Consider the following 24,147-nt stretch of genomic DNA (forward strand, 5'->3'; position numbering starts at 1 on the left):
GCGGACATTTAAGGGGATATTTCAGTATACACAGAATAGATACATTCCAACGAGAGAGAAAAATTCCGAGGAGAGGACCCACCATCCGTGAACTAACAAAATTAAATATAGTATCAAACTTAAAGAAAAAGCATATAATTGCACAAAGATGGGCAGCAAATCAGAAGATTAGACAATATAAAAAACAGCAAAGAATGACCAAAAGATTGATAAAGAATGAAAAATTACAGTATAAGAAAGCTAACTAGAAATATAAAGGCAGATACTAAGAGTTTCTATAGATATTTTAAAAAGAAAATAGTTAACAAAGTGAGCATTTGCCCTATAGAAAGTGAGTCTGGGGAATTAATAATGGGAAATAAGGAGATGACAGAGGAATTGAACCGGTATTTTGCATTGGTCTTGACCATAGAGGATGCAAGTAACATCCCAGAAATAACTAAATTGGGAAATGGAAGGCTGGGAGGAACTCGGGAACATTACAATCACCGGGTACTGAGCAAATTGTTGGAGCTGTGGGTTGACAAGTCTTTGGGTCCTGATGGACATCATCCTAGGGTCTTAAAAGAAGTGGCTAGTGAGATAGTTGATGTGGTTTTAATTTTCCAAAATTCTTTAGATTTGGGGAAGGATTAGTTAGATTGGAAAATAGTGAATGTAACTCCTTTATTCAAAAAGGGAGGGAGACAGAAAGCAGGAAACTACAGGCCAGTTAGCTTAACATCTGTCATAAGGAAAATGTTAGAAGCAATTATTGAAGATATTATAGCAGGGCACTTAGAAAAATTCAAGGTAACCAGGCAGAGTCAACATTGTGAAAGGGAAATTATGTTTAACCAATTTATTGGAGTTCTTTGAAGAAGTAACATATGCTGTGGATAAATGGGTACCAGTGGATGTTACTGTAATTAGATTCCTAGAATCATTTGATAAGGTGCTACATAAAAGGGTATTGCAAAAAGTAAAAGCTCATGGTGAAGGGGGAAAACATACTGGCATGGATAGAAGATTGGCTAGCTAACAGGAAACAGAGGGTATGCATAAATGGGCCTTTTTCTGGTTGACAGGGTGTGACGAGTAGTGTGCCACAGAGATCAGTGCTGGTGCCTCAACTTTTTACAGTTTATGTAAATGTCTTGGATGAAGGATCTGAAGGTATGGTTGCTAAATATGCTGATGACATAAAGACAGGTAGGATAGTAAGATGTGGAGAGGACACAAGTAGGCTACAAAGGGATATAGATAGGGTGAGTGATCGGGCAAAGACTTGGTAACTGGATTATAATGCGGGCACATGTGAAATTGTCCATTTTGGCAGGAAAAATAAAAAAAGCATATTATCTTAATGGTGAGAGATTGCAGAGCTCTTGGATGCAGAGGGGTCTGGATGGTCCTAGTGTATAAATCACAAAAGGTTAGTATGCAGGTACAACAAATAATTAGGAAAGCTAATAGAATGTTATTGTTTATTGCAAAGGGAATTGAATACAAAAGTAGGGAGGTTATGCTTAAGTTGTACAGGGCACTGGTGAGACCACATCTAGAGTACTGTGTACAGTATTGGTCTCCTTATTTAAAGGAAGATTTAAATGCATTGGAAGTAGTTCAGAGAAGGTTTACTAAGCTAATAAATGGATTGGGCAAAAATAAAATACTGCAGATGCTGAAAATCTGAAATAAAAACAGAAAACGCTTCTTCGTGATCATACAGACTCGAAACGTTAACTCTGTTTCTCTCTCCACAGATGTTATCAGACCTGTTAAGTTTCTCCAGAATTTCCTGTTTTTATACCTGCATTGGGCAAGTTGTCTTATGAGGAAAGCTTGGACATGCTAGACTTTTATTTGCTGGAGTTTAGGAGAGCAAGAGGTGACTTGATTGAAACCTTTAAGATCCTGAGGGGTCTTGATGGGTTGGATGTGCAGAGGATGTTTCCTCTTGTGGAAGAATCTAGAACTAGGGGTCACTGTTTAAAAATAAGGGGTTGCTCATTTAAGACAGATGAGAAATTTTTTCTGAGGGTTGAGAGTCTTTGGAACTCTCTTCCTCAAAAGGTGTTGGAAGCAGAGTCTTTGAATATTTTTAAAGCAGAGGTAGATAGATTCTCTATAAGCAAGAGGATGGAGTATGGAAGGAGTCTGGTACAGTGAGCAAGTAGGCAATACTTGTGTCAGGACAATTGTGAGGTAATTAAAAATTTTTCACAAGCTCTAGACTTGATATGTTATAATCTTTAGCATTATCGACCTAAACGGAGTTGGTGTGTTTGGTGACGGATTTGGTGCCTTGGGAGATGGCGTGTTTGGCCAGTTCCCCTGGCAGCATGAGGCGGATGGCGCTCTAGATCTCTCTGGCCGAGATGGTGTGGCACTTGTTGTAGCGAATGAGGTGTGAGGCCTCTGAGGAGATGCACTTAAATGTCAGCAACGAAGGAGTTCATAACACTCATGGCCTTGGAGGGAAAAGTGTCCTATCAAATTACAGCATATTAACAGCACATGTGACGCATGCACCAGATTTCACTAGCAACCTGTCTGAATCAATAGAGTACAATGTCATGGACAGTCATTCAGAGAAATGCAACAACTATTGAAAAAGAATCAACAGAAAGTTGTGTCTGTTGCTGTAAGAAAAAAGTTTTATTTTTTTTAAAAGATAATTAGAGATGTTTTACAATAGAACAAAATAAATTTGCGATCTGCCCCATGTTTCAATTGGTGAATACATTGAGTCATGCAGAATTGGAAAAGGGAGCAGATTTCATCTCTGGTCTAAGCTGTTCCTGTGTTTGGGATTTTGCAATTGCTGTCTGCGTTCCTGGACTAGCGATAGGAAAATAGGATAGGGTTCCTATCCCTGATTGTTATCCAGTGGCCCATGTGTATGTATATGTCTGTGTGTGAGAGACACCAGGTTTGCTCTCTGTGCTGTCTCCTCCCTTGTTCATCTCAAAAGGCTCCTTAAAATTTTTTTCTCTATGGGGATCATAGTCAAAGAAATCAGAAAACAGAATAATTCCCAAGTGCCTCCTGTAAGCTTGCATGATTCTTGCTGCAGAGAAGCCTCAGAGTAAATTGCCTTGCGTGTCTCTCTTCTCTGTATAACAGTGCATGGAGTGAGAACCTAAGAGAGGGAAAAAATGCATTTAATATGAAAGCGCCAGAAGGAAACATTGAAAAATATTGGTTGCCCTGATGACTCAACAGGGTAAAATGCACCATTGTTTAAATACTGAGAAAGCCCCAGGCTTGAGCATCATAACGGTGCATCTCCAGGAGATGCAAAAAATAAAAAGGCTTGGTAATGGCAGGCAGACATGAATGGAGCTGAACCAGTTGAGGAATTGATGCACCTGAACCAGTTTCTTCCTTCTCCCCCCTCTAGCAATTGATATCAATTCTCATTCAGTCACTTGCACAATAAAGTAGCAATAATCTTATATCAAAACGGCACTTCCAAAAATAACGGATGACACTAAAGTCACGTTATGAGCTTATACTTTGATCAGCTGAGATCTGCCACCCGTGCGCACACAAGAGGAGGCCTGGTCACAAAACCAACAAGTGACCTCTCAGCGCTCTAGTACAGAGCAGCTAAATATCAATATAATTCTGTCAAATGCATGGACTTTGAATAGTGAGCTTGCTGAGTTTTAAGCAAAACGCAAGCTTTTGAGGTTAATATTTTGCTGATTTTTTTAAAATGTTTTTTTTTCATGGGTTGTGGGCATCGCTGGCAAGGCCAGCATTTGTTGCCCATCCCTAATTGCCCTTGAACTGAGTGACTTGCCAGGCCATTTCAGAGGGCAAAGAGTCAACCACATTGCTGTGGGTCTGGAGTGACGTGTAGGCCAGACTGGGTAAGGATGACAGATTTCTTCCCCTGAAGGGCATTGGTGACTAGATGGGTTTTTATAACAATTAATGATAGTTGTCATGGTCACCATTACTGAGACTGGCTTTCAGTTCCAGCTGGCATGGTGAGATTGAACCCATGTCCCCAGAGCATTAGCCTGGGCCTCTGGGTTACTAGTCCAGGGACATCACCGCTACGCCATCATCACCCTATATTTTTCACTTCCACTATTTAAATGGGAGGAAACTATGGGGTGGTCTTTGACACTGTTCCAATGCGCCATGTCATGGAGTAGTATGATGGAAGCCAACACCCAGAGCTCACCAATTTTAACATATCTACCGGGCAGAGAGTTATCATCACACAGCAAACCTGTGTTCAAAGCTGCCTCTTCCTGTAGAAACGGATGATGTTGCTGGAACAAATTCGTCTTGGGGACAGGAACCTCATTGCTATGACAACAGCCTAAAAAAAAATCCTGTCCTATAAGCAGTTTGTTTAAAAGTTGAGATTGCAGCTTTAGTTTCTCTGGCATCAGACTGACCCCATTGCTAGCGGAAAGCCTTTACAAGCAAGCAATTGTTTAGGGAGGGGGTGGGGCTAGAGAAGATGGCAGTGCAGTTTACATTGCCGCTATGCTGTCAATAGCAACCTTCTTTGTTTGCCAGTGGTTCTGTATGTCTGACTGCACAGGGAAGGAAACACCTCTTGAACCATACCGCTGGCAACATTCTTTTGAGTTTGGTTACCCAGGTGTGTAATCCAACAACTTGCATTTATATAGCGTCTTTACTGTAAGAAAATGTCCCAAAGTGCTTCACAGGAGCATTATTGAACAAAATTTGATACCGAGCCACCTAACAAACTTGCTATAAAAAGAGACATGCTGTCAAATTTTCATCTTGCACTCATCAGGACAGATGCAAGAATACCAAATTTAAAGTGATCGCAACAATTTATGCTGCATGAGAACTAGGTGCTGATTGGTTAGCCTGTTGACTTTAATTGGTCAAAGTCAATTCATTGCTCCCTTTGAAACTTGCCATTCTTGCGTCTGTCCTGATGAGTGCAAGACAAAACGCTTTGACAGCATTTCTCTTTTTTTCAGCCATGTTTAAGCTCTGTACTACCATATGACTCAGAAAATATTAGGACATGTGCCCAAAAGCTTGGTCACAGTTTTTAAGGAGTGCCTTGAAGGAGGAGAGAGGGAGAGGTGGAGAGGTTTAAAGGGGGTGTGGGTGGATTGTAGAGTGTGGGGCTTTGACAGCTGAAAGCACAGCCACCATTATTGATGCGATGAATATTGGGGATGTGCTAACAGCTTGCATTGGAGAAGTGCAGATACCTCAGGCTTGAGGTTACAAAGATAGGGAGAGATGTGGAAACTGAAAACAAGTTTGCGAATTTTAAAACTGAGGCATTGTCAATCCAGGAATCAATGTTGATCAGTGAGTACAGATGTGAATGGGACTTGGTGCAAGGATAAATGTTCGAGTTTTGGACAAGGAGAAAATGGAGGACGCAAGCTGGGAGGCCAACTAGGACAGTCTTGGAATAGTCATGTCCAGATGTAACAAAGGTGTGGATGGGGGTTTCAGCAGCATATGTGCTGAGGCAGGGGCAGAGACTGGTGATGTTACAGGAAGAGGTAGGCAGGTTTGGTGATGGTGCTTTATGACCTTGGGAGCTCATATTGGGGTCAAGTAAGCCGCTGAGTTTGTGAGCAGGTTGACTGAACCTCAAGTGACTAGGGAGAGGCATGGGGTTAGTGGCTAGAAAATTGTGGAGGGAACTGAGAAAACTGCCCTTGCTATTTAGTTAGAGGATTTTCCTGCCCATTCAGTACAGTATACATGCAAAAATTCCACACACTGTCTCTAAAACTAGCTACTGAGCTATCAGTACCATAGTCAATAGGTAATGAGTTCAAATCTCACTGCAGAGTCTGAAACACCACCTCAGCTGCCACTTCGACCCTGGAGGCGCTGTCTGTCTGATGAGATATTAAATACATGCTCCACCTACTCTCTCAGATCCCCTGGCACTATTTCAAAGGAGAGTCAGGGAGTTCACCCTGATGTCCTGGCCAATGTTTATCCTTCAACTAATATCACAAAAATAGATTGTCTGCTCAGTAGCACATTGCTGTTTGTGGGAGCTTGCTGTGCACAAATTGGCTGCCCTGTTTCCTACGTTACAAAAGTGGCTGGACCTTAATTATTTAATTGGTTGCACAGGGCTTAGGGTACCCTTGAGGTTGTGAAAGGCGCTATGTAAATGCAAGTTATTTTCCTTGGTCGATTATGAAGACTGCCTCGACTGTTTTATGTTGCAACCAGTGTTTTCTGTCAGTGCGTAATGTGTCATCTTACAAATGCAGGGCACAGCATCTAACATAAACCACAAACATGAATGTTTCAAATCCAAGCAGTCCCCCCGCCGCTCCCCCAGCAAATAAAACTTGGCAGTGAGGGGGGCCAAAGTGGAGTTCAGACCATTTGCGTGTCAGTCTCGCACTTAACCCCGCTGCCCCTTTACCTGGTTAACTTCCCACATAAGCAGTGACTCTTTCGTACACATTCCAACAAATTCGGCAGCGTTGGGGTTAGGAAACTTTTATTCCTGTTCAGGAAAGTGTGAATTGTAAAGGTGAAGCCATACCCCCAAACCCAAACAATTCCCTTGTGTAACAGAGTGGGCAGGTGAATGAACACTGCTCTGATTTAAGTCTGTGCCGCAATATTCACAGCAACGTACTTAAACCATGTTCCCTCTCCTCTTTTGGCAAAGATCGGTTGGCCGCGTTTGTTGCTGAGGAATTAACCCAGAGAAAATTGAAAGTGCGAAATTGATTTGAAATTGACCGATATATGTTGTGAATGTATCTGTTCTCCCCAACCCCACCCATACCCCAGCCCACATACACTAAATATTATTCCTCCTGCACAGTACCAAGAACAACACCTGCCCGGGGTGACTGACCTCGCTGATGTTCCCTTGATGTCTTTCAGGAGGCCGGGGATTCTGGTTCTGGTCAACGACGCCGATTGGGAATTGATGGTTGGTATCACCGATTGATTCCGCTTCCATTTCGCCAGCGATCCACATCGTCGCGGTTCCCTTGAATCCGGGGGGGGTGGGGGGAGGCCGAGAGATCCTTAAAAGTTAAAGAGGACAGTCACAGAATGGCTTGTGAACGTGTTCCGTGTATTCACTTCAAAGGCAGGGTGGGGGGTGATAAACGCTTTGCCGTTACTGATAGGCCGACATCTGTTCAATATGTGACCCAATCATTCCATTTCACAGCTGAAGGAGACCAAACCAGTTCAGTTAAGCAAGTTCCCCCCCCCCCACCCCGCCCGCCCATTTTGCTAGTGGAATATGTATTTTGCTTACCCCAAGTACATATTTTATTAAAGTACAATGTTAAGGGCGCAGCACTTGAGCTGCTATTGCAGGGGCAGAAGTGTGAGTAAACTAGGCATTTTAACACTCAAATATTACTTTTACTCCATTCCAGGCAAATGATTCAGGGTAGTTAGAAACAGAATTCTTGTTTTAACGAGCTGAGCGTTTCTTAAATATAATTAATTACAAGGAATATCCCTCCATTTTATTCACCCAGACAAAAAATGGCTGAAGAGCGTTGTAGTGGATTTTATTTTGGGAAGAGTTGGAGTGAATTTTATTTTTGTTCAATCCTCTTTCCGCCGGGTGGGGCTCAGCTTTCCCATTCAGGTGGGTTTCACACCCTTCCGATCTGGAGGTCTTCACTGTGGGAGCTCAAGTCCAATTTTAAGTTGGGAGTTGATCCTTCAGCCTTGACGACAATTTTTTAAAAAAAATTAAAATCAGTGAAAATCGAGGGGAAAAAATCAGGCTTGTTCTTCATAAATTAACCCAGAAATCACCGCCCGTTTTTGAAAGTGCGAAATTGATTTGAAATTGACCGATCCATTCAGAGGGTTGTAGTGAAGTCCGGTCAATATTAAGCCGGATAGCTCACTAAATACGAACACTGGGCCTGGAGATAGGGGCAAGCGAGGCATTCTGACGAATGTTTTGAGCTTAGAAGATGCGATTGCAAATTGGCGAACGAACTGTAGGGTTTGAACAAATTCAGCAATTTATCCATTTGACCGAGATTTTTCCTCCTACCTTTGTGTTTTCGCCAGGGCCAGTTGGACTATAAACTGGAGGACCGAGACAACGTCGTGTTTATATCAACTTTGCACGGTGGTTAAAGGGACATTTAAAAATAGACGAGAGTTTCCTCTGTACCAATGTCTAACCGCGGCTTCTCGGTGATAAAGTGACAGCATGATGTTCTCGAGGTTATCCGGATCCGCTCCTTGTAATACACAAATCGTTTGACCCGCAGTGCATGAGGAATACAGACCAGAGTAAGAAAATCAGCGTTTAAGTATAGATTTTGAGCTGCAAAATGAAATAAGCTTCTCCGATCCTTAAAGTCCTTAATCTCTCCTTTTAAAAAAAAGTAATTCCGACATATTATGTGGGCAGTAATATTACATGGTTTAACATAATCGAGTCAATGCACCGAGACCTGAAATCTCCTTTCTGTTAAAATGTTACCTAACCCCCCCCCGCCAGAATTATTTCGATTTTCTTTCTAGTTAAATTGAAATTAAATCGTTGACTCTTGCGTTTGTGTCTTGCTCTGCATTTATGTTTCCACTCCTGGCTTAATTCTGAAGCGTTTCCCTCTGTCTCTTCATCCAACCACCCGGACAAGCACCTTCTAATGTATTAACTGAGGGCTGGAAATGAAGGGGCATTGCAGTGTGAAAGCCAGCTTGCCTTGAGGTGAGGGTGTGATCAAAGACCCTGGTGAAGGAGAATTCTTTAAACGGTAGACCGCTCCTGGCCTGAAAATCAGCGGCGTAATATAACGGAATATTTCGAACCAAACGCTTCCAAATTTTGTGTGTGTACATATATTTCCGCAAAAAAAAACCTTTGTGAAAGAGGAGTGCTAATTTTAGACAGCAAGCTTAAGTACAAAATTTATGTCAGATTAAAGGTGCGACGCTCTTAACAGTAGATATTAGGTGGTTTGGGAATATTATTTGTGTTTCTATATCGATGTTGTTTGCAAAGTAAGAGTTATACCAAATTGAGATTTAAAAAAAAGAGGGGAGGGAACAGGTGCGATTCGTACTGTTAAGTTTTGCAACCACGTCAGAATATTTTATTAATTTTTAAAATATGTACAGATCACATTACCCGTCACAACAGAAAATCCCTGTTACAAACCAATAAAAGTTGCGTATTTTGTGTAAAGACGCGAATAAGATGTACCAGCACCCCTTTATCGAATATTTAAACGGAATTAGTTCCAAATGTTGGTCCTGGCTTCAAATTTAAAGCGAACCCAGATTTAATAAATAATTTAAACGATTTTTTTTTATATTTTAAAAAAAAATGCCGCTCTCTTTCACACAAACCCCGCTCTCGAAGAACAGTTAATGTAAACATGTCAGCAGAATTGCGTTGCAGTTTTGTCATTGTTCCCGTGTTGTGCCCGGACTGAATTTACCTGCCGCTGCTCCATTTGCCAGCCCTTCAGTGTCTAGGCACGAAACATGTTTTCAAAATTTGACAAATCCCGTTCGTCGTTTCTTCGGGGTACAACAGAGGCTTGTCCAGCTCAAGGTGCTGTTAGTTAAACCTGCTTTCCTGGTTTTTCTGATCAAAAACTGGCTTTTTTTTAAAACAAAAAAAATCTATATATATATATATTTCCTCCTCGCTTTATCACTGTAGACGAAAGAAGAATATTAAAATCCAGCTACGGATGTCCATCTACAATTCTCGGGGTCCGATTTGGAAAAACACAAGAATTGCGTTTGGACAATCAATAGCGAGAATTTCGAGGCTTTTCCCCCCCCCCCCTCTCTCTCTCTCTCTCTCTGTCTCTCTCAGTCTCCCTCTCTCTCTCTCTCTCTCTTTCTCTCCCGGAGGCAGCATCTCCTGTCTTCGATACACCACAAACACAGGAAACACACACACACACAAAATAAGATTTTAAACAGATCTGCTGACCAACGCACTGTCCCGTCAATTTCCATCTCTTCGGCTCGTCCTCCAACGGACCTGGAGATGTGAGAACCAGATGGCAAAGATGTTTTGTAAAGCACACTGCAGACAATTTATAAACACAGCAGTTCAGGCTGGACATGTATTCATTTGTTGTTCGTTTTGCAATAAGGACCGCATCATTCTGACCACCATTTTTGCGTCAGCACAAAATGCTATTTTTTTTTGCACGCGTTTAAAAAACGATACAAATTTTCTCTTTTTGTTTGGAAGAACAGAAAATCTGCATCTCAGTACCAACACTTGAAAGGTAACATCGGTCATGGTTGCAGCTATATATATATATATATATAGATGCACCCACACATACATACACACACAGACACAGACACACAACCTGTAATATGCTGCAAAGCAAAAGGGGATTTGTCTCATTCTCGTTTTAAAAGTATCGACGTTCCGATCCTTCACTCTATAGTTGAGGTGCCATTTCAGGCTCCTGGTCCTCTGAAGCTCCTCTGGAGGCTGACGGCTCTGCATTTCACACTGTGCTCGGTTAGTGAAACGGGGCTTCTTCTGAGCAATCTCTCTTCCAACACCAACACCACCCCCCACCCACCCCCCCTCCCCCAACAATAAATGTATAGTGACCAAAGCAGAGAGAGAGAGAGAGGGAGAGGGAGAGAGCGAAAAAAGGCGATTGTCTTCAATTGGCACTGAATTTGAATAACGCCACGGGGTGATAAATGGGCATTGAGGGTGAGGTAATGAATCTGTGCAGTCTCTATAGCAGACAACGGCAGCTGGGAAATATCCAGTCGCTTCTTAAAGCGAAAACCCCACGGAAAAAAAAAATCTTTGCATAAGACTCGGGCCTTTATTCTGTATATACATAAATATAGAAAAGACACATCTGTTCAGTCCAAACAGAACTTGTTTCTGAACAAACAGCTGCAAACGTTGGGAAGGTTTTTTTAAAAAAAAATTTAAATAAATTAAATAAAAAGCTAATTATGTCAAACTAAACGGTTTGCCTTTTACCCAGGCTGCACGTGCCTTTCATATTTATAAACAACCGGCTAGTAAATGAAATACATTTTTACAACACCTTCCCCGGGAAGCACTTTTTAAAAAAAAAGTAACAGGCGCTGTTGCACTAGCTGCCGTTGTGCGGGGTGGAATGTGATAACATAACACCCATACCAAGCACAATACTCAGCACATGACTTTATTCGTCTGTTAAACCTTGTCTCTTTCAGGTAAATGTTGATACCTTTAAACCGTTTGGGACTTTCAGTCTATTCGTTTTTATTGATCCGTCAGTTAACCAATCCGAGCGTCCATTTTATAATTTGGTCCCGTTTCTTTTCTGTTTACTTTGAAGAATGCATTTTTGTTTTTGTTTCCACAGATATATTTTTTTGGGGGATTCCCAGCCTTCGCTCCCAGTTCTTGTTTTTTAATTCATCGGTGTAAGGAAGTCATTTTCCTCCTTTTTAGTAACTTTTTTTTTCTCGCCTACGGACCTTGTAGATCACAACTGATTCCAAATTAAATGTTTAATCCTGACTCGGCACAATTTCCTAAACGATTCATTAAAGTTACGAGATCATATAAATGTTGATTGTTTCATACTGAAAAAAAAAGTTCCCAATTCCCCCTATCTCCGCCCATCCCCACTTTGCCTGTCTGTGTGTGTGTGTGTGTGTGTTTAAATATATTTTGGAAAGCGAAATTTCTTGGCTCGCTCACACAAGTTGCCCGGCAACAGGAAACCAAAAAGGACAAATGTAACCAATCCGAAGATAAAGAATAAGATTTTCTTGACGTCTGACCCTTTTAAGAGAATGGCGGGAACAAATCCCTACAGTCTTAAACCCCGCAGTCCCCCCCACCTCCCCGTGGCGCGCACGGCTCCTTCAATTTAACATCGAAATTCCACTGTCAGCTCTCGCCCTACAGGTGCATCTCCAGAATTCCTCATTGCATATTTTTTTTTTTTTAAAAATATCCCACACGGAAACAGAAACCAGCGTGGGTCTGGAAAGAAAAAAATGCTGCAGCTCAGAAAGAGGCCATTCGGCCCATCGTCTCGGCGGCGGCTCTTTGAAAGCCTTCCCCACTTGCCCCTTATTTCCCCCCCCCCGCCCCCCCCCCCCCCCCCAACCCCAGAGTTAAGTAAGACACAGCGAACGGTTCGGACAGAATTTGAATGGGCAACATCTTTCTCTTTAAACCAGTACGAATCGGCTGATCTTTGGGTTCAATACATGTGCAGAGAGGAATGGGCCGCTTTGATACAACCGCAGATTAAACGTACCTTTTAGTACAAGTCATGTGTGACCCGAGTTTTAAGTGAAGGGCTTGGCTTCCGAAGAGAACAGGAATATTTCAAATGTCTTTTGTGCCCAGGGTTCTGCTGATCAGAATTCATTATCTAACGGGGGCTGCTTAAAGAAAGTCAGATTCACTCCGACTTTTAACAGAGTCAATCAGCCTCAAATCCATCGACCGTGGGGCTGAATGCAGCGCTCAGCGTCTTTGTGGGGGGGGGGGGGGGGGGGTTTCCTGTAGAGATTTTGTATTCAAATTCGCAGTTGATTCTCCACAGAACTGCCCGCTAACGAAATAAAACCGAAAAGAATTAGGCGTTATGTCAGTCGGGCTCTCCATTTGATTTGATTTAAGTCGTTTTTTTTAAATCAGTTTTAGTTCTCCCCCCCTCCTCCCTCCCCCCTTTCGTTTCATTCCCATATTTATTTAGAGTTCCGGAGATTCCTGTTATCCTCCTAATCACGACTCTTTGAAAACATTGAGAGTTAAAGAAAAACCCCTTGTTCAGACTGTCAACCGGCTGCTTATTTGCCAGAGTTCCTCGTCCCTTTGGCCGAGTTTTGTCATTTTGATTCGTTTTACAGGCGAACGCTCTCGAAGACCAACACGAGACAAAACTTATCGAAAGGTGAAGGTTGTTCTGGGGGAAATCCAATTTAAAAAAAAGAGGGGATTGGGGAGGGTGTCGGATGGTAGAATGGGTCTCCGGAAAACGTGTTCTAATGAAAACTGAGGGGGGAGTGAGGTGGGTGGGTGGCAGTAGACAAAGATTCGCTTGGCATTCTGCAAATTTATACCCGGGGGTGGGGACCGGGGTGGGGGGGAACGCTATCTTTTTGGAATGAAGAGTTAAGTTTCTACATAGGTATCAATAAAAGTTAAATTAAAGACAGAATATGTTGGAATCACTCAGCACGTCTGGCAGCATCTGTGGGGAGAGAAACAAGAGTTAACGTTCCGAGTCTTCGGAAAAGGGTAATACTACTGAAAAAAAAACTACGCTTTTTGCGGCTGTTTCCTTTAGAAGATGGAAGATTGGGAAGGGAGGAGGGGGTTGGAGAGAGATGTTCAACTGATGAAGTGATGGGACACTGGGAGTCCCTCCCTACCCTGTCTCCTCGTTTAAGATGCGCTTTAAAACCTACCTGACCGACGCGAAACGTTAATTTTCTTTATCCACAGGCGCTGCCTAACCTGCTGGGTATATCTAACATTTTCTGTTTTTGTTGTAACCTTAAATCCTATCTCGGTTCGACCAAGCTTTGGGTCACCAATATCTCCTAGCCCAGTTTCAAGTCTTCTTTTCCAACTCTCCTGTGAAGTGTCTTTGGGACATTGGACAAGTTTCAAGGTGCCGCATTAACGTTATTCCCCGTGCTTGAGGGATTGGAATGAGAATCCACCAGTATAACGTTAATTGTAAGAGGTTTAGGACAGAGCCGAATAAACTTTCCTGCAGAGAGGATTGTGAGGGCTGTGGATTGGAATTAATGATTTAAGCGGAGACCGTGTCAACATCGAAGAACAAGCGATTGAACAATGAGGACACTGGGGAACAGAACAGGCACATGGGAATATGACCAGCGCTCATAGAAAGGATAAGCAACACCATCTATTGGTTGGGTCGAAGGGCCTTTTTCTATGTTGTAATTTCTATGGAGGTTTTCTGTTAGTAGCTGCTTTTAGTGCTCCAATTTAGAAGCTGGGCTGTTCCAGATTCAGGATCAATGCGTCCATGAAGTCTCTCCCTCTAGTGTGTTTCTAACGCCAGGGATGTGTCCTTTGGGTTTTACTGCTGGGCGGGGGACAGCCAGGAATTTCCCGAATCGAAGTTTTAAGGCAGCGTCTTTTTTTGATTTTAGTTAACAACACGCATTTTGGAGATGAGGCTGCGTTATACAGCAGAGTGAGGTTTATATATATATATATATAATTATCCACAATTAATTGAAACATTGGCCATTGGTTGAGCAGGCCAGCATTTGCTGCCATTAAGCGTTGTCAGGTCATAGAAAAGGCCGAGGAGTGACCGTACGAGGAAACCATTATCCGAACTGGAGATGATGTAAATAAGGTGAATGCAGTATCTGTCGCGAGGCTGGCTCATTGGAGACACAGAGGCAAACAACAGTCAGCACCTCTGGAACAGCGGCCCCGGTGCTATACATTCAGCATCTCTAGAACAGAAGTCCTGGTGCTATGCATTCAGCACCTATGGAAAAGCAGCCCTGGCGCTATGCATTTAGCATCTGGAACAGCAGCCCCGGTGCTATACATTCAGCATATCTGGAACAGCAGCCCCAGTGCTATGCATTAAGCATCTCTGCAGCAGCAAACCTGGTGCTATGAATTCAGCACCTCTGGAAAAGAAGCCCCGGTGCTATGCATTCAGCACCTCTGCAAAAGCAGCCCCGGTGCTACACATTCAGCATCTGGAACAGCAGCCCCAGTGCTATGCATTGAGCATCCCTGCAGCAGCAACCCTGGTGCTATGCATTCAGCACCTCTGGAAAAGCAGCCCCGGTGCTTTGCATTCAGCACCTCTGCAAAAGCAGCCCCAGTGCTATGCATTCAGCACCTCTGGAACAACAGCCCCGGTGCTACACATTCAGCATCTCTGCAGCAACCCCAGTGCTATGCATTCAGCACCTCTGGAACAGCAGCCCCGGTGCTATGCATTCAGAATCTCTGCAGCAGCCCCGGTGCTATGCATTCAGCATCTCTGCAGCAGCCCCGGTGCTATGCATTCAGCATCTCTGCAGCAGCAGCCCCGGTGCTATACATTCAGCATCTCTGCAGCAGCAGCCCCGATGCTATGCATTCAGCATCTCTGGAACAACAGCCCCGGTGCTATGTGTTCAGCATCTCTGGAACAGCAGCCCCGGTGCTATACATTCAGCATCTCTGCAGCAGCAGCCCCGGTTCTATGCATTCAGCATCTCTGCAGCAGCAGCCCCGGTGCTATACATTCAGCATCTCTGGAACAACAGTCCTGGTGCTATGCATTCAACATCTGGGACAGCAGCAACAGTGCTATACATTCAGCATCTGGAACAGCAGCCCCAGTGCTATACATTCAGCACCTTTGGAACAGCAGCCCCAGTGCTATACTTTCAGCATCTCTGGAACAACAGTCCCGGTGCTATGCATTCAGCATCTCTGGAACAACAGTCCTGGTGCTACGCATTCAGCATCTGGAACAGCAGCCACGGTGCTATACATTCAGCACCTTTGGAACAGCAGCCACGGTGCGATACTTTCAGCATGTCTGGAACAGCAGCCCCAGTGCTATGCATTGAGCATCTCTGCAGCAGAAAACCTGGTGCTATCAATTCAGCACCTCTGGAAAAGCAGCCCCGGTGCTATGCATTCAGCACCTCTGCAAAAGCAGCCCCGGTGATATGCATTCAGCATCTCTGGAACAGCAGCCCCGGTGCTATACATTCAGCATCTGGAACAGCAGCCCCAGTGCTATGCATTGAGCATCCCTGCAGCAGCAACCCTGGGGCTATGCATTCAGCACCTCTGGAAAAGCAGCCCCAGTGCTATGCATTCAGCATCTCTGCAAAAGCAGCCCCGGTACTATGCATTCAGCACCTCTGGAACAACAGCCCCGGTGCTACACATTCAGCATCTCTGCAGCAACCCCGGTGCTATGCATTCAGCATCTCTGCAGCAGCCCCGGTGCTATGCATTCAGCATCTCTGCAGCAGCCTCGGTGCAATGCATTCAGCATCTCTGCAGCAGCAGCCCTGGTGCTATGCATTCAGTACCTCTGGAACAGCAGCCCCGGTGCTATGCATTCAGCATCTCTGCAGCAGCCCCGGTGCTATGCATTCAGCATCTCTGCAGCAGCCCCGGTGCTATGCATTCAGCATCTCTGCAGCAGCAGCCCCAGTGCTATACATTCAGCATCTCTGCAGCAGCAGCGCCAGTGCCATACATTCAGCATGTCTGCAGCAGCAGCCCCGATGCTATGCATCCAGCATCTCTGGAACAGCAGCCCCGGTGCTATAGATTCAGGATCTCTGCAACAGCAGCCCCGGTGCTATACATTCAGCATCTCTGGAACAACTGTCCTGGTGCTATGCATTCAGCATCTGGGACAGCAGCACCAGTGCTGTATGTTCAGCATCTGGAACAGCAGCCCCAATGCTATACATTCAGCACCTTTGGAACAGCAGCCCCAGTGCTATACTTTCATCATCTCTGGAACAACAGTTCCGGTGCTATGCATTCAGCATCTCTGGAACAACAGTCCGGTGCTATGCATTCAGCATCTCTGGAACAACAGTCCTGGTGCTATGCATTCAGCATCTGGAACAGCAGCCCCGGTGCTATACATTCAGCACCTTTGGAACAGCAGCCCCGGTGCTATACATTCAGCATCTCTGGAACAACAGTCCTGGTGCTATGCATTCAGCATCTGGAACAGCAGCCCCAGTGCTATACATTCAGCACCTTTGGAACAACAGCCCCGGTGCTATACATTCAACATCTCTGGAACAACAGCCCAGGTGCTGTACATTCAGCATCTCTGGAACAACAGCCCAGGTGCTATACATTCAGCATCTCTGGAACAACAGCCCCGGTGCTATACATTCAGCACCTTTGCAACAGCAGCTCCAGTGCTATACATTCAGCATCTCTGGAACAACAGTCCTGGTGCTATGCATTCAGCATCTGGAACAGCAGCCCCAGTGCTATACATTCAGCATCTCTGGAACAACAGTCCTGGTGCTATGCATTCAGCATCTGGAACAGCAGCCCCAGTGCTATACATTCAGCACCTTTGGAACAACAGCCCCGGTGCTATACATTCAGCACCTCTGGAACAACAGCCCCGGTGCTATACATTCAGCATCTCTGCAGCAGCTCCGGTGCTATGCATTCAGCATCTGGAACAGCAGCCCCAGTGCTATACATTCAGCATCTGGAACACCAGCACAAGTGCTATACATTCAGCATCTCTGCAACAGCAGCCCCAGTGCTATGCATTCAGCATCTCTGGAACAGCAGCCCCAGTGCTATGAATTCAGCATCACTGCAGCACAACCCCGGTGCTGAACATTCAGAATCTCTGGAACAACAGTCCTGGTGCTATGCATTCAGCATCTGGGACGGCAGCCCCAGTGCTATACATTCGGCATCTCTGGAACAACAGTCCTGGTGCTATGCATTCAGCATCTGGAACAGCAGCCCCGGTGCTATACATTCAGCACCTTTGGAACAGCAGCCCCGGTGCTATACATTCAGCATCTCTGCAACAGCAGCCCCGGTGCTATGCATTCAGCATCTCTGCAGCAGCAGCCCCAGTGCTATACATTCAGCATCTCTGGAACAACTGTCCTGGTGCTATGCATTCAGCATCTGGGACAGCAGCACCAGTGCTATACGTTCAGCATCTGGAACAGCAGCCCCAGTGCTATACATTCAGCACCTTTGGAACAGCAGCCCCAGTGCTATACTTTCATCATCTCTGGAACAACAGTTCCGGTGCAATGCATTCAGCATCTCTGGAACAACAGTCCGGTGCTATGCATTCAGCACCTCTGGAACAACAGTCCTGGTGCTATGCATTCAGCATCTGGAACAGCAGCCCCGGTGCTATACATTCAGCACCTTTGGAACAGCAGCCCCAGTGCTATACTTTCATCATCTCTGGAACAACAGTTCCGGTGCTATGCATTCAGCATCTCTGGAACAGCAGCCCCGGTGCTATACATTCAGCATCTCTGGACCAACAGTCCTGGTGCTATGCATTCAGCATCTGGAACAGCAGCCCCTGTGCTATACATTCAGCACCTTTGGAACAACAGCCCCGGTGCTATACATTCAACATCTCTGGAACAACAGCCCAGGTGCTATACATTCAGCATCTCTGGAACAACAGCCCAGGTGCTATACATTCAGCATCTCTGGAACAACAGCCCCGGTGCTATACATTCAGCACCTTTGCAACAGCAGCTCCAGTGCTATACATTCAGCATCTCTGGAACAACAATCCTGGTGCTATGCATTCAGCATCTGGAACAGCAGCCCCGGTGCTATACATTCAGCATCTCTGGAACAACAGTCCTGGTGCTATGCATTCAGCATCTGGAACAGCAGCCCCAGTGCTATACATTCAGCACCTTTGGAACAACAGCCCCGGTGCTATACATTCAGCATCTCTGCAGCAGCTCCGGTGCTATGCATTCAGCATCTGGAACAGCAGCCCCAGTGCTATCCATTCAGCATCTGGAACACCAGCACAAGTGCTATACATTCAGCATCTCTGCAACAGCAGCCCCAGTGCTATGCATTCAGCATCTCTGGAACAGCAGCCCCAGTGCTATGAATTCAGCATCACTGCAGCACAACCCCGGTGCTGAACATTCAGCATCTCTGGAACAACAGTCCTGGTGCTATGCATTCAGCATCTGGGACGGCAGCCCCAGTGCTATACATTCAGCATCTCTGGAACAACAGTCCTGGTACTATGCATTCAGCATCTGGAACAGCAGCCCCGGTGCTATACATTCAGCACCTTTGGAACAGCAGCCCGGTTCTATACATTCAGCATCTCTGGAACAACAGTCCTGGTGCTATGCATTCAGCATCTCTGGAACAGCAGCCCCAGTGCTATACATTCAGCATCTGGAACAGCAGCCCTAGTGCTATACATTCAGCACCTTTGGAACAGCAGCCCCAGTGCTATACATTCATCATCTGGAAAAGCAGCCCAACTGCTATACATTCAGCACCTCTGGAACAATAGCCCCGTGCTATACATTCAGCATCTCTGGAAAAGCAGCCTCGGTGCTATACATTCAGCATCTCTGGAACAGCAGCCCCGGTGCTATACATTCAGCATCTCTGGAACAACAGCCCTGGTGCTATAAATTCATCACCTCTGGAACAACAGCCCCGGTGCTATGCAGTCAGCATCTCTAGAACAGCAGCCCCGGTGCTATGCATTCAGCACCTCTGGAACAGCAGCCCCGTGGCTATGTATTCAGCATCTCTGGAACAGCAGCCCCGGTGCTATACATTCAGCACCTCTGGCACAGCAGCCCCGGTGCAATGCATTCAGCACCTCTGGAACAGCAGCCCCGGTGCAATGCATTCAGCACCTCTGCAACAGCAGCCCCGGTGCTATACATTCAGCAACTCTGGAACAACAGTCCTGGTGCAATACATTCAGCATCTCTGGAACAGCAACCCTGGTGCTAAGCTGTCAGCAGCTCCAGAACAACAGTCCTAGTGCTATGCATTCAGCATCTGGAACAGCAGCCCCAGTGCTATACATTCAGCATCTCTAGAACAACAGCCCTGGTGCTATAAATTCAGCACCTCTGGAACAACAGGCCCGGTGCTATGCAGTCAGCATCTCTAGAACAGCAGCCCCCGTGCTATGCATTCAGCACCTCTGGAACAACAGCCGCGGTGCTCTGCATTCAGCACCTCTGGAACAGCAGCACCGGTGCTATACATTCAGCACCTCTGCAGCAGCATCCCCAGTGCTATGCATTCAGCATCTCTGCAGCAGCACCCCGGTGTAATGTATTCAGCATCTCTGCAGCAGCACCCCAGTGCTATACATTCAGCATCTCTGCAGCAGCAGCCCCAGTGCTTTAGAGTCAGCATCTCTGCAACAGCAGCCCCGTTTGCTATACATGCAGCATCTCTGGAACAGCAGCCTAAGTGCTATACATTCAGCACCTTTGGAACAGCAGCCCCATTGCTATACATTCAGCATCTCTGGAAAAGCAGCCCCGGTGCTATACATTCAGCATCTCTGGAACAGCAGCCCCGGTGCTATACATTCAGCATCTCTGGAACAACAGTCCCGGTGCTATGCATTCAGCACCCATGGAATAGCAGCCCCGGTGCTATGTATTCAGCATCTCTGGAACAGCAGCCCCGGTGCTATGCATTCAGCATCTCAGGAAAAGCAGACCCAGTGCTATACATTCAGCATCTCTGGAAAAGTAGCCCGAGTGCTATACCTTCAGGACCTCTGGAACAACAGCCCCGTGCTATACATTCAGCATCTCTGGAACAGCAGCCCCGGTTCTATGCATTCAGCATCTCTGGAACAGCAGCCCCGGTGCTATGCATTCAGCATCTCTGCAGCAGCAGGCCCGGTGCTACACATTCAGCATCTCTGGAACAACAGTCCTGGTGCTATGCATTCAGCATCTGGGACAGCAGCCCCAGTGCTATGCATTCAGCACCTTTAGAACAGCAGCCCCGGTGCTATACATTCAGCATCTGGAACAGCAGCCCCTGTGCTATACATTCAGCATCACTGGAACAGCAGCCCCGTTGCTATGTATTCAGCATCTCTGGAACAACAGCCCCGGTGCTATACATTCAGCAACTCTGGAAAAGCAGCACCGGTGCTATATATTCAGCATCTCTGCAGCAGCAACCCGGTGCTATGCATTCAGCATCTCTGCAGCAGCCCCGGTGCTATGCATTCAGCATCTCTGCAGCAGCACCCCGGTGCAATGCATTCAGCACCTCTGCAGCAGCACCCCGGTGCTATACATTCAGCATCTCTGCAGCAGCAGCCCCAGTGCTATACATTCAGCATCTCTGCAACAGCAGCCCCGTTTGCTATACATTCAGCATCTCTGGATTAGCAGCTCATGTGCTATACATTCAGCACCTCTGGAACAACAGCCCCGGTGCATTACATTCAGCATTTCTAGAACAGCAGCCCCGGTGCTATACATTCAGCACCTCTGGAACAACAGCCCTGGTGCTATACATTCAGCATCACTGGAAAAGCAGTCCCGGTGCTATACATTGAGCATCTCTGCAAAAGCAGCCCAAGTGCTATACATTCAGCACCTCTGGAACAACAGCCCTGTGCTATACATTCAGCACCTCTGGAACAACAGCCCTGTGCTATACATTCAGCATCTCTGGAACAGCAGCCCCAGTGCTATACTTTCATCATCTCTGGAACAACAGTTCCGGTGCTATGCATTCAGCATCTCTGGAAAAACAGTCTGGTGCTATGCATTCAGCATCTCTGGAACAACAGTCCTGGTGCTATGCATTCAGCATCTGGAACAGCAGCCCCGGTGCTATACATTCAGCACCTTTGGAACAGCAGCCCCAGTGCTATATTTTCATCATCTCTGGAACAACTGTTCCGGTGCTATGCATTCAGCATCTCTGGAACAGCAGCCCCGGTGCTATACATTCAGCACCTTTGGAACAGCAGCCCCGGTGCTATACATTCAGCATCTCTGGAACAACAGTCCCGGTGCTATGCATTCAGCACCCATGGAACAGCAGCCCCGGTGCTATGTATTCAGCATCTCTGGAACAGCAGCCCCGGTGCTATGCATTCAGCATCTCTGGAAAAGCAGACCCAGTGCTATACATTCAGCATCTCTGGAAAAGTAGCCCGAGTGCTATACCTTCAGGACCTCTGGAACAACAGCCCCGTGCTATACATTCAGCATCTCTGGAACAGCAGCCCCGGTTCTATGCATTCAGCATCTCTGGAACAGCAGCCCCGGTGCTATGCATTCAGCATCTCTGCAGCAGCAGGCCCGGTGCTACACATTCAGCATCTCTGGAACAACAGTCCTGGTGCTATGCATTCAGCATCTGGGACAGCAGCCCCAGTGTTATACATTCAGCATCTGGAACAGCAGCCCCAGTGCTATGCATTCAGCACCTTTAGAACAGCAGCCCCGGTGCTATACATTCAGCATCTGGAACAGCAGCCCCTGTGCTATACATTCAGCATCACTGGAACAGCAGCCCCGTTGCTATGTATTCAGCATCTCTGGAACAACAGCCCCGGTGCTATACATTCAGCAACTCTGGAAAAGCAGCACCGGTGCTATATATTCAGCATCTCTGCAGCAGCAACCCGGTGCTATGCATTCAGCATCTCTGCAGCAGCCCCGGTGCTATGCATTCAGCATCTCTGCAGCAGCACCCCGGTGCTATACATTCAGCATCTCTGCAGCAGCAGCCCCAGTGCTATACATTCAGCATCTCTGCAACAGCAGCCCCGTTTGCTATACATTCAGCATCTCTGGATTAGCAGCTCATGTGCTATACATTCAGCACCTCTGGAACAACAGCCCCGGTGCATTACATTCAGCATTTCTAGAACAGCAGCCCCGGTGCTATACATTCAGCACCTCTGGAACAACAGCCCTGGTGCTATACATTCAGCATCACTGGAAAAGCAGTCCCGGTGCTATACATTGAGCATCTCTGCAAAAGCAGCCCAAGTGCTATACATTCAGCACCTCTGGAACAACAGCCCTGTGCTATACATTCAGCATCTCTGGAACAGCAGCCCCAGTGCTATACATTCAGCACCTTTCGAACAGCAGCCCCAGTGCTATACTTTCATCATCTCTGGAACAACAGTTCCGGTGCTATGCATTCAGCATCTCTGGAAAAACAGTCTGGTGCTATGCATTCAGCATCTCTGGAACAACAGTCCTGGTGCTATGCATTCAGCATCTGGAACAGCAGCCCCGGTGCTATACATTCAGCACCTTTGGAACAGCAGCCCCAGTGCTATATTTTCATCATCTCTGGAACAACTGTTCCGGTGCTATGCATTCAGCATCTCTGGAACAGCAGCCCCGGTGCTATACATTCAGCATCTCTGGACCAACAGTCCTGGTGCTATGCATTCAGCATATGGAACAGCAGCCCCTGTGCTATACATTCAGCACCTTTGGAACAACAGCCCCGGTGCTATACATTCAACATCTCTGGAACAACAGCCCAGGTGCTATACATTCAGCATCTCTGGAACAACAGCCCCGGTGCTATACATTCAGCACCTTTGCAACAGCAGCTCCAGTGCTATACATTCAGCATCTCTGGAACAACAATCCTGGTGCTATGCATTCAGCATCTGGAACAGCAGCCCCGGTGCTATACATTCAGCATCTCTGGAACAACAGTCCTGGTGCTATGCATTCAGCATCTGGAACAGCAGCCCCAGTGCTATACATTCAGCACCTTTGGAACAACAGCCCCGGTGCTATACATTCAGCACCTCTGGAACAACAGCCCCGGTGCTATACATTCAGCATCTCTGCAGCAGCTCCGGTGCTATGCATTCAGCATCTAGAACAGCAGCCCCAGTGCTATACATTCAGCATCTGGAACACCAGCACAAGTGCTATACATTCAGCATCCCTGCAACAGCAGCCCCAGTGCTATGCATTCAGCATCTCTGGAACAGCAGCCCCAGTGCTATGAATTCAGCATCACTGCAGCACAACCCCGGTGCTGAACATTCAGCATCTCTGGAACAACAGTCCTAGTGCTATGCATTCAGCATCTGGGACGGCAGCCCCAGTGCTATACATTCAGCATCTCTGGAACAACAGTCCTGGTGCTATGCATTCAGCATCTGGAACAGCAGCCCCGGTGCTATACATTCAGCACCTTTGGAACAGCAGCCCGGTCCTATACATTCAGCATCTCTGGAACAACAGTCCTGGTGCTATGCATTCAGCATCTGGAACAGCAGCCCCGGTGCTATACATTCAGCACCTTTGGAACAGCAGCCCGGTTCTATACATTCAGCATCTCTGGAACAACAGTCCTGGTGCTATGCATTCAGCATCTGGGACGGCAGCCCCAGTGCTATGCATTCAGCATCTCTGGAACAGCAGCCCCAGTGCTATACATTCAGCATCTGGAACAGCAGCCCTAGTGCTATACATTCAGCACCTTTGGAACAGCAGCCCCAGTGCTATACATTCATCATCTGGAAAATCAGCCCAACTGCTATGCATTCAGCACCTCTGGAACAACAGCCCCGTGCTATACATTCAGCATCTCTGGAAAAGCAGCCTCGGTGCTATACATTCAGCATCTCTGGAACAGCAGCCCCGGTGCTATACATT

General features: G+C 46.3%; 1 protein-coding gene across 1 annotated transcript in view; it reads left to right on the forward strand.

Annotated features, from left to right (window-relative positions):
- urm1 (ubiquitin related modifier 1) overlaps positions 1 to 8,525 on the forward strand; it is a 52,331-nt gene extending 43,806 nt beyond the window's left edge. The window contains exons 4-5 of the mRNA XM_041193979.1: positions 6,871 to 6,919; positions 8,035 to 8,525. Of these exons, the coding sequence (XP_041049913.1) occupies positions 6,871 to 6,919; positions 8,035 to 8,103 (118 nt within the window). The 3' untranslated portion in view covers positions 8,104 to 8,525. The remainder of the gene's footprint in view (positions 1 to 6,870; positions 6,920 to 8,034) is intronic.
- Positions 8,526 to 24,147: the final 15,622 nt, after the last annotated feature.

Source organism: Carcharodon carcharias, chromosome 8 (assembly GCF_017639515.1).
Source record: "Carcharodon carcharias isolate sCarCar2 chromosome 8, sCarCar2.pri, whole genome shotgun sequence".
In the NCBI taxonomy this organism is placed as follows: domain Eukaryota; kingdom Metazoa; phylum Chordata; class Chondrichthyes; order Lamniformes; family Lamnidae; genus Carcharodon; species Carcharodon carcharias.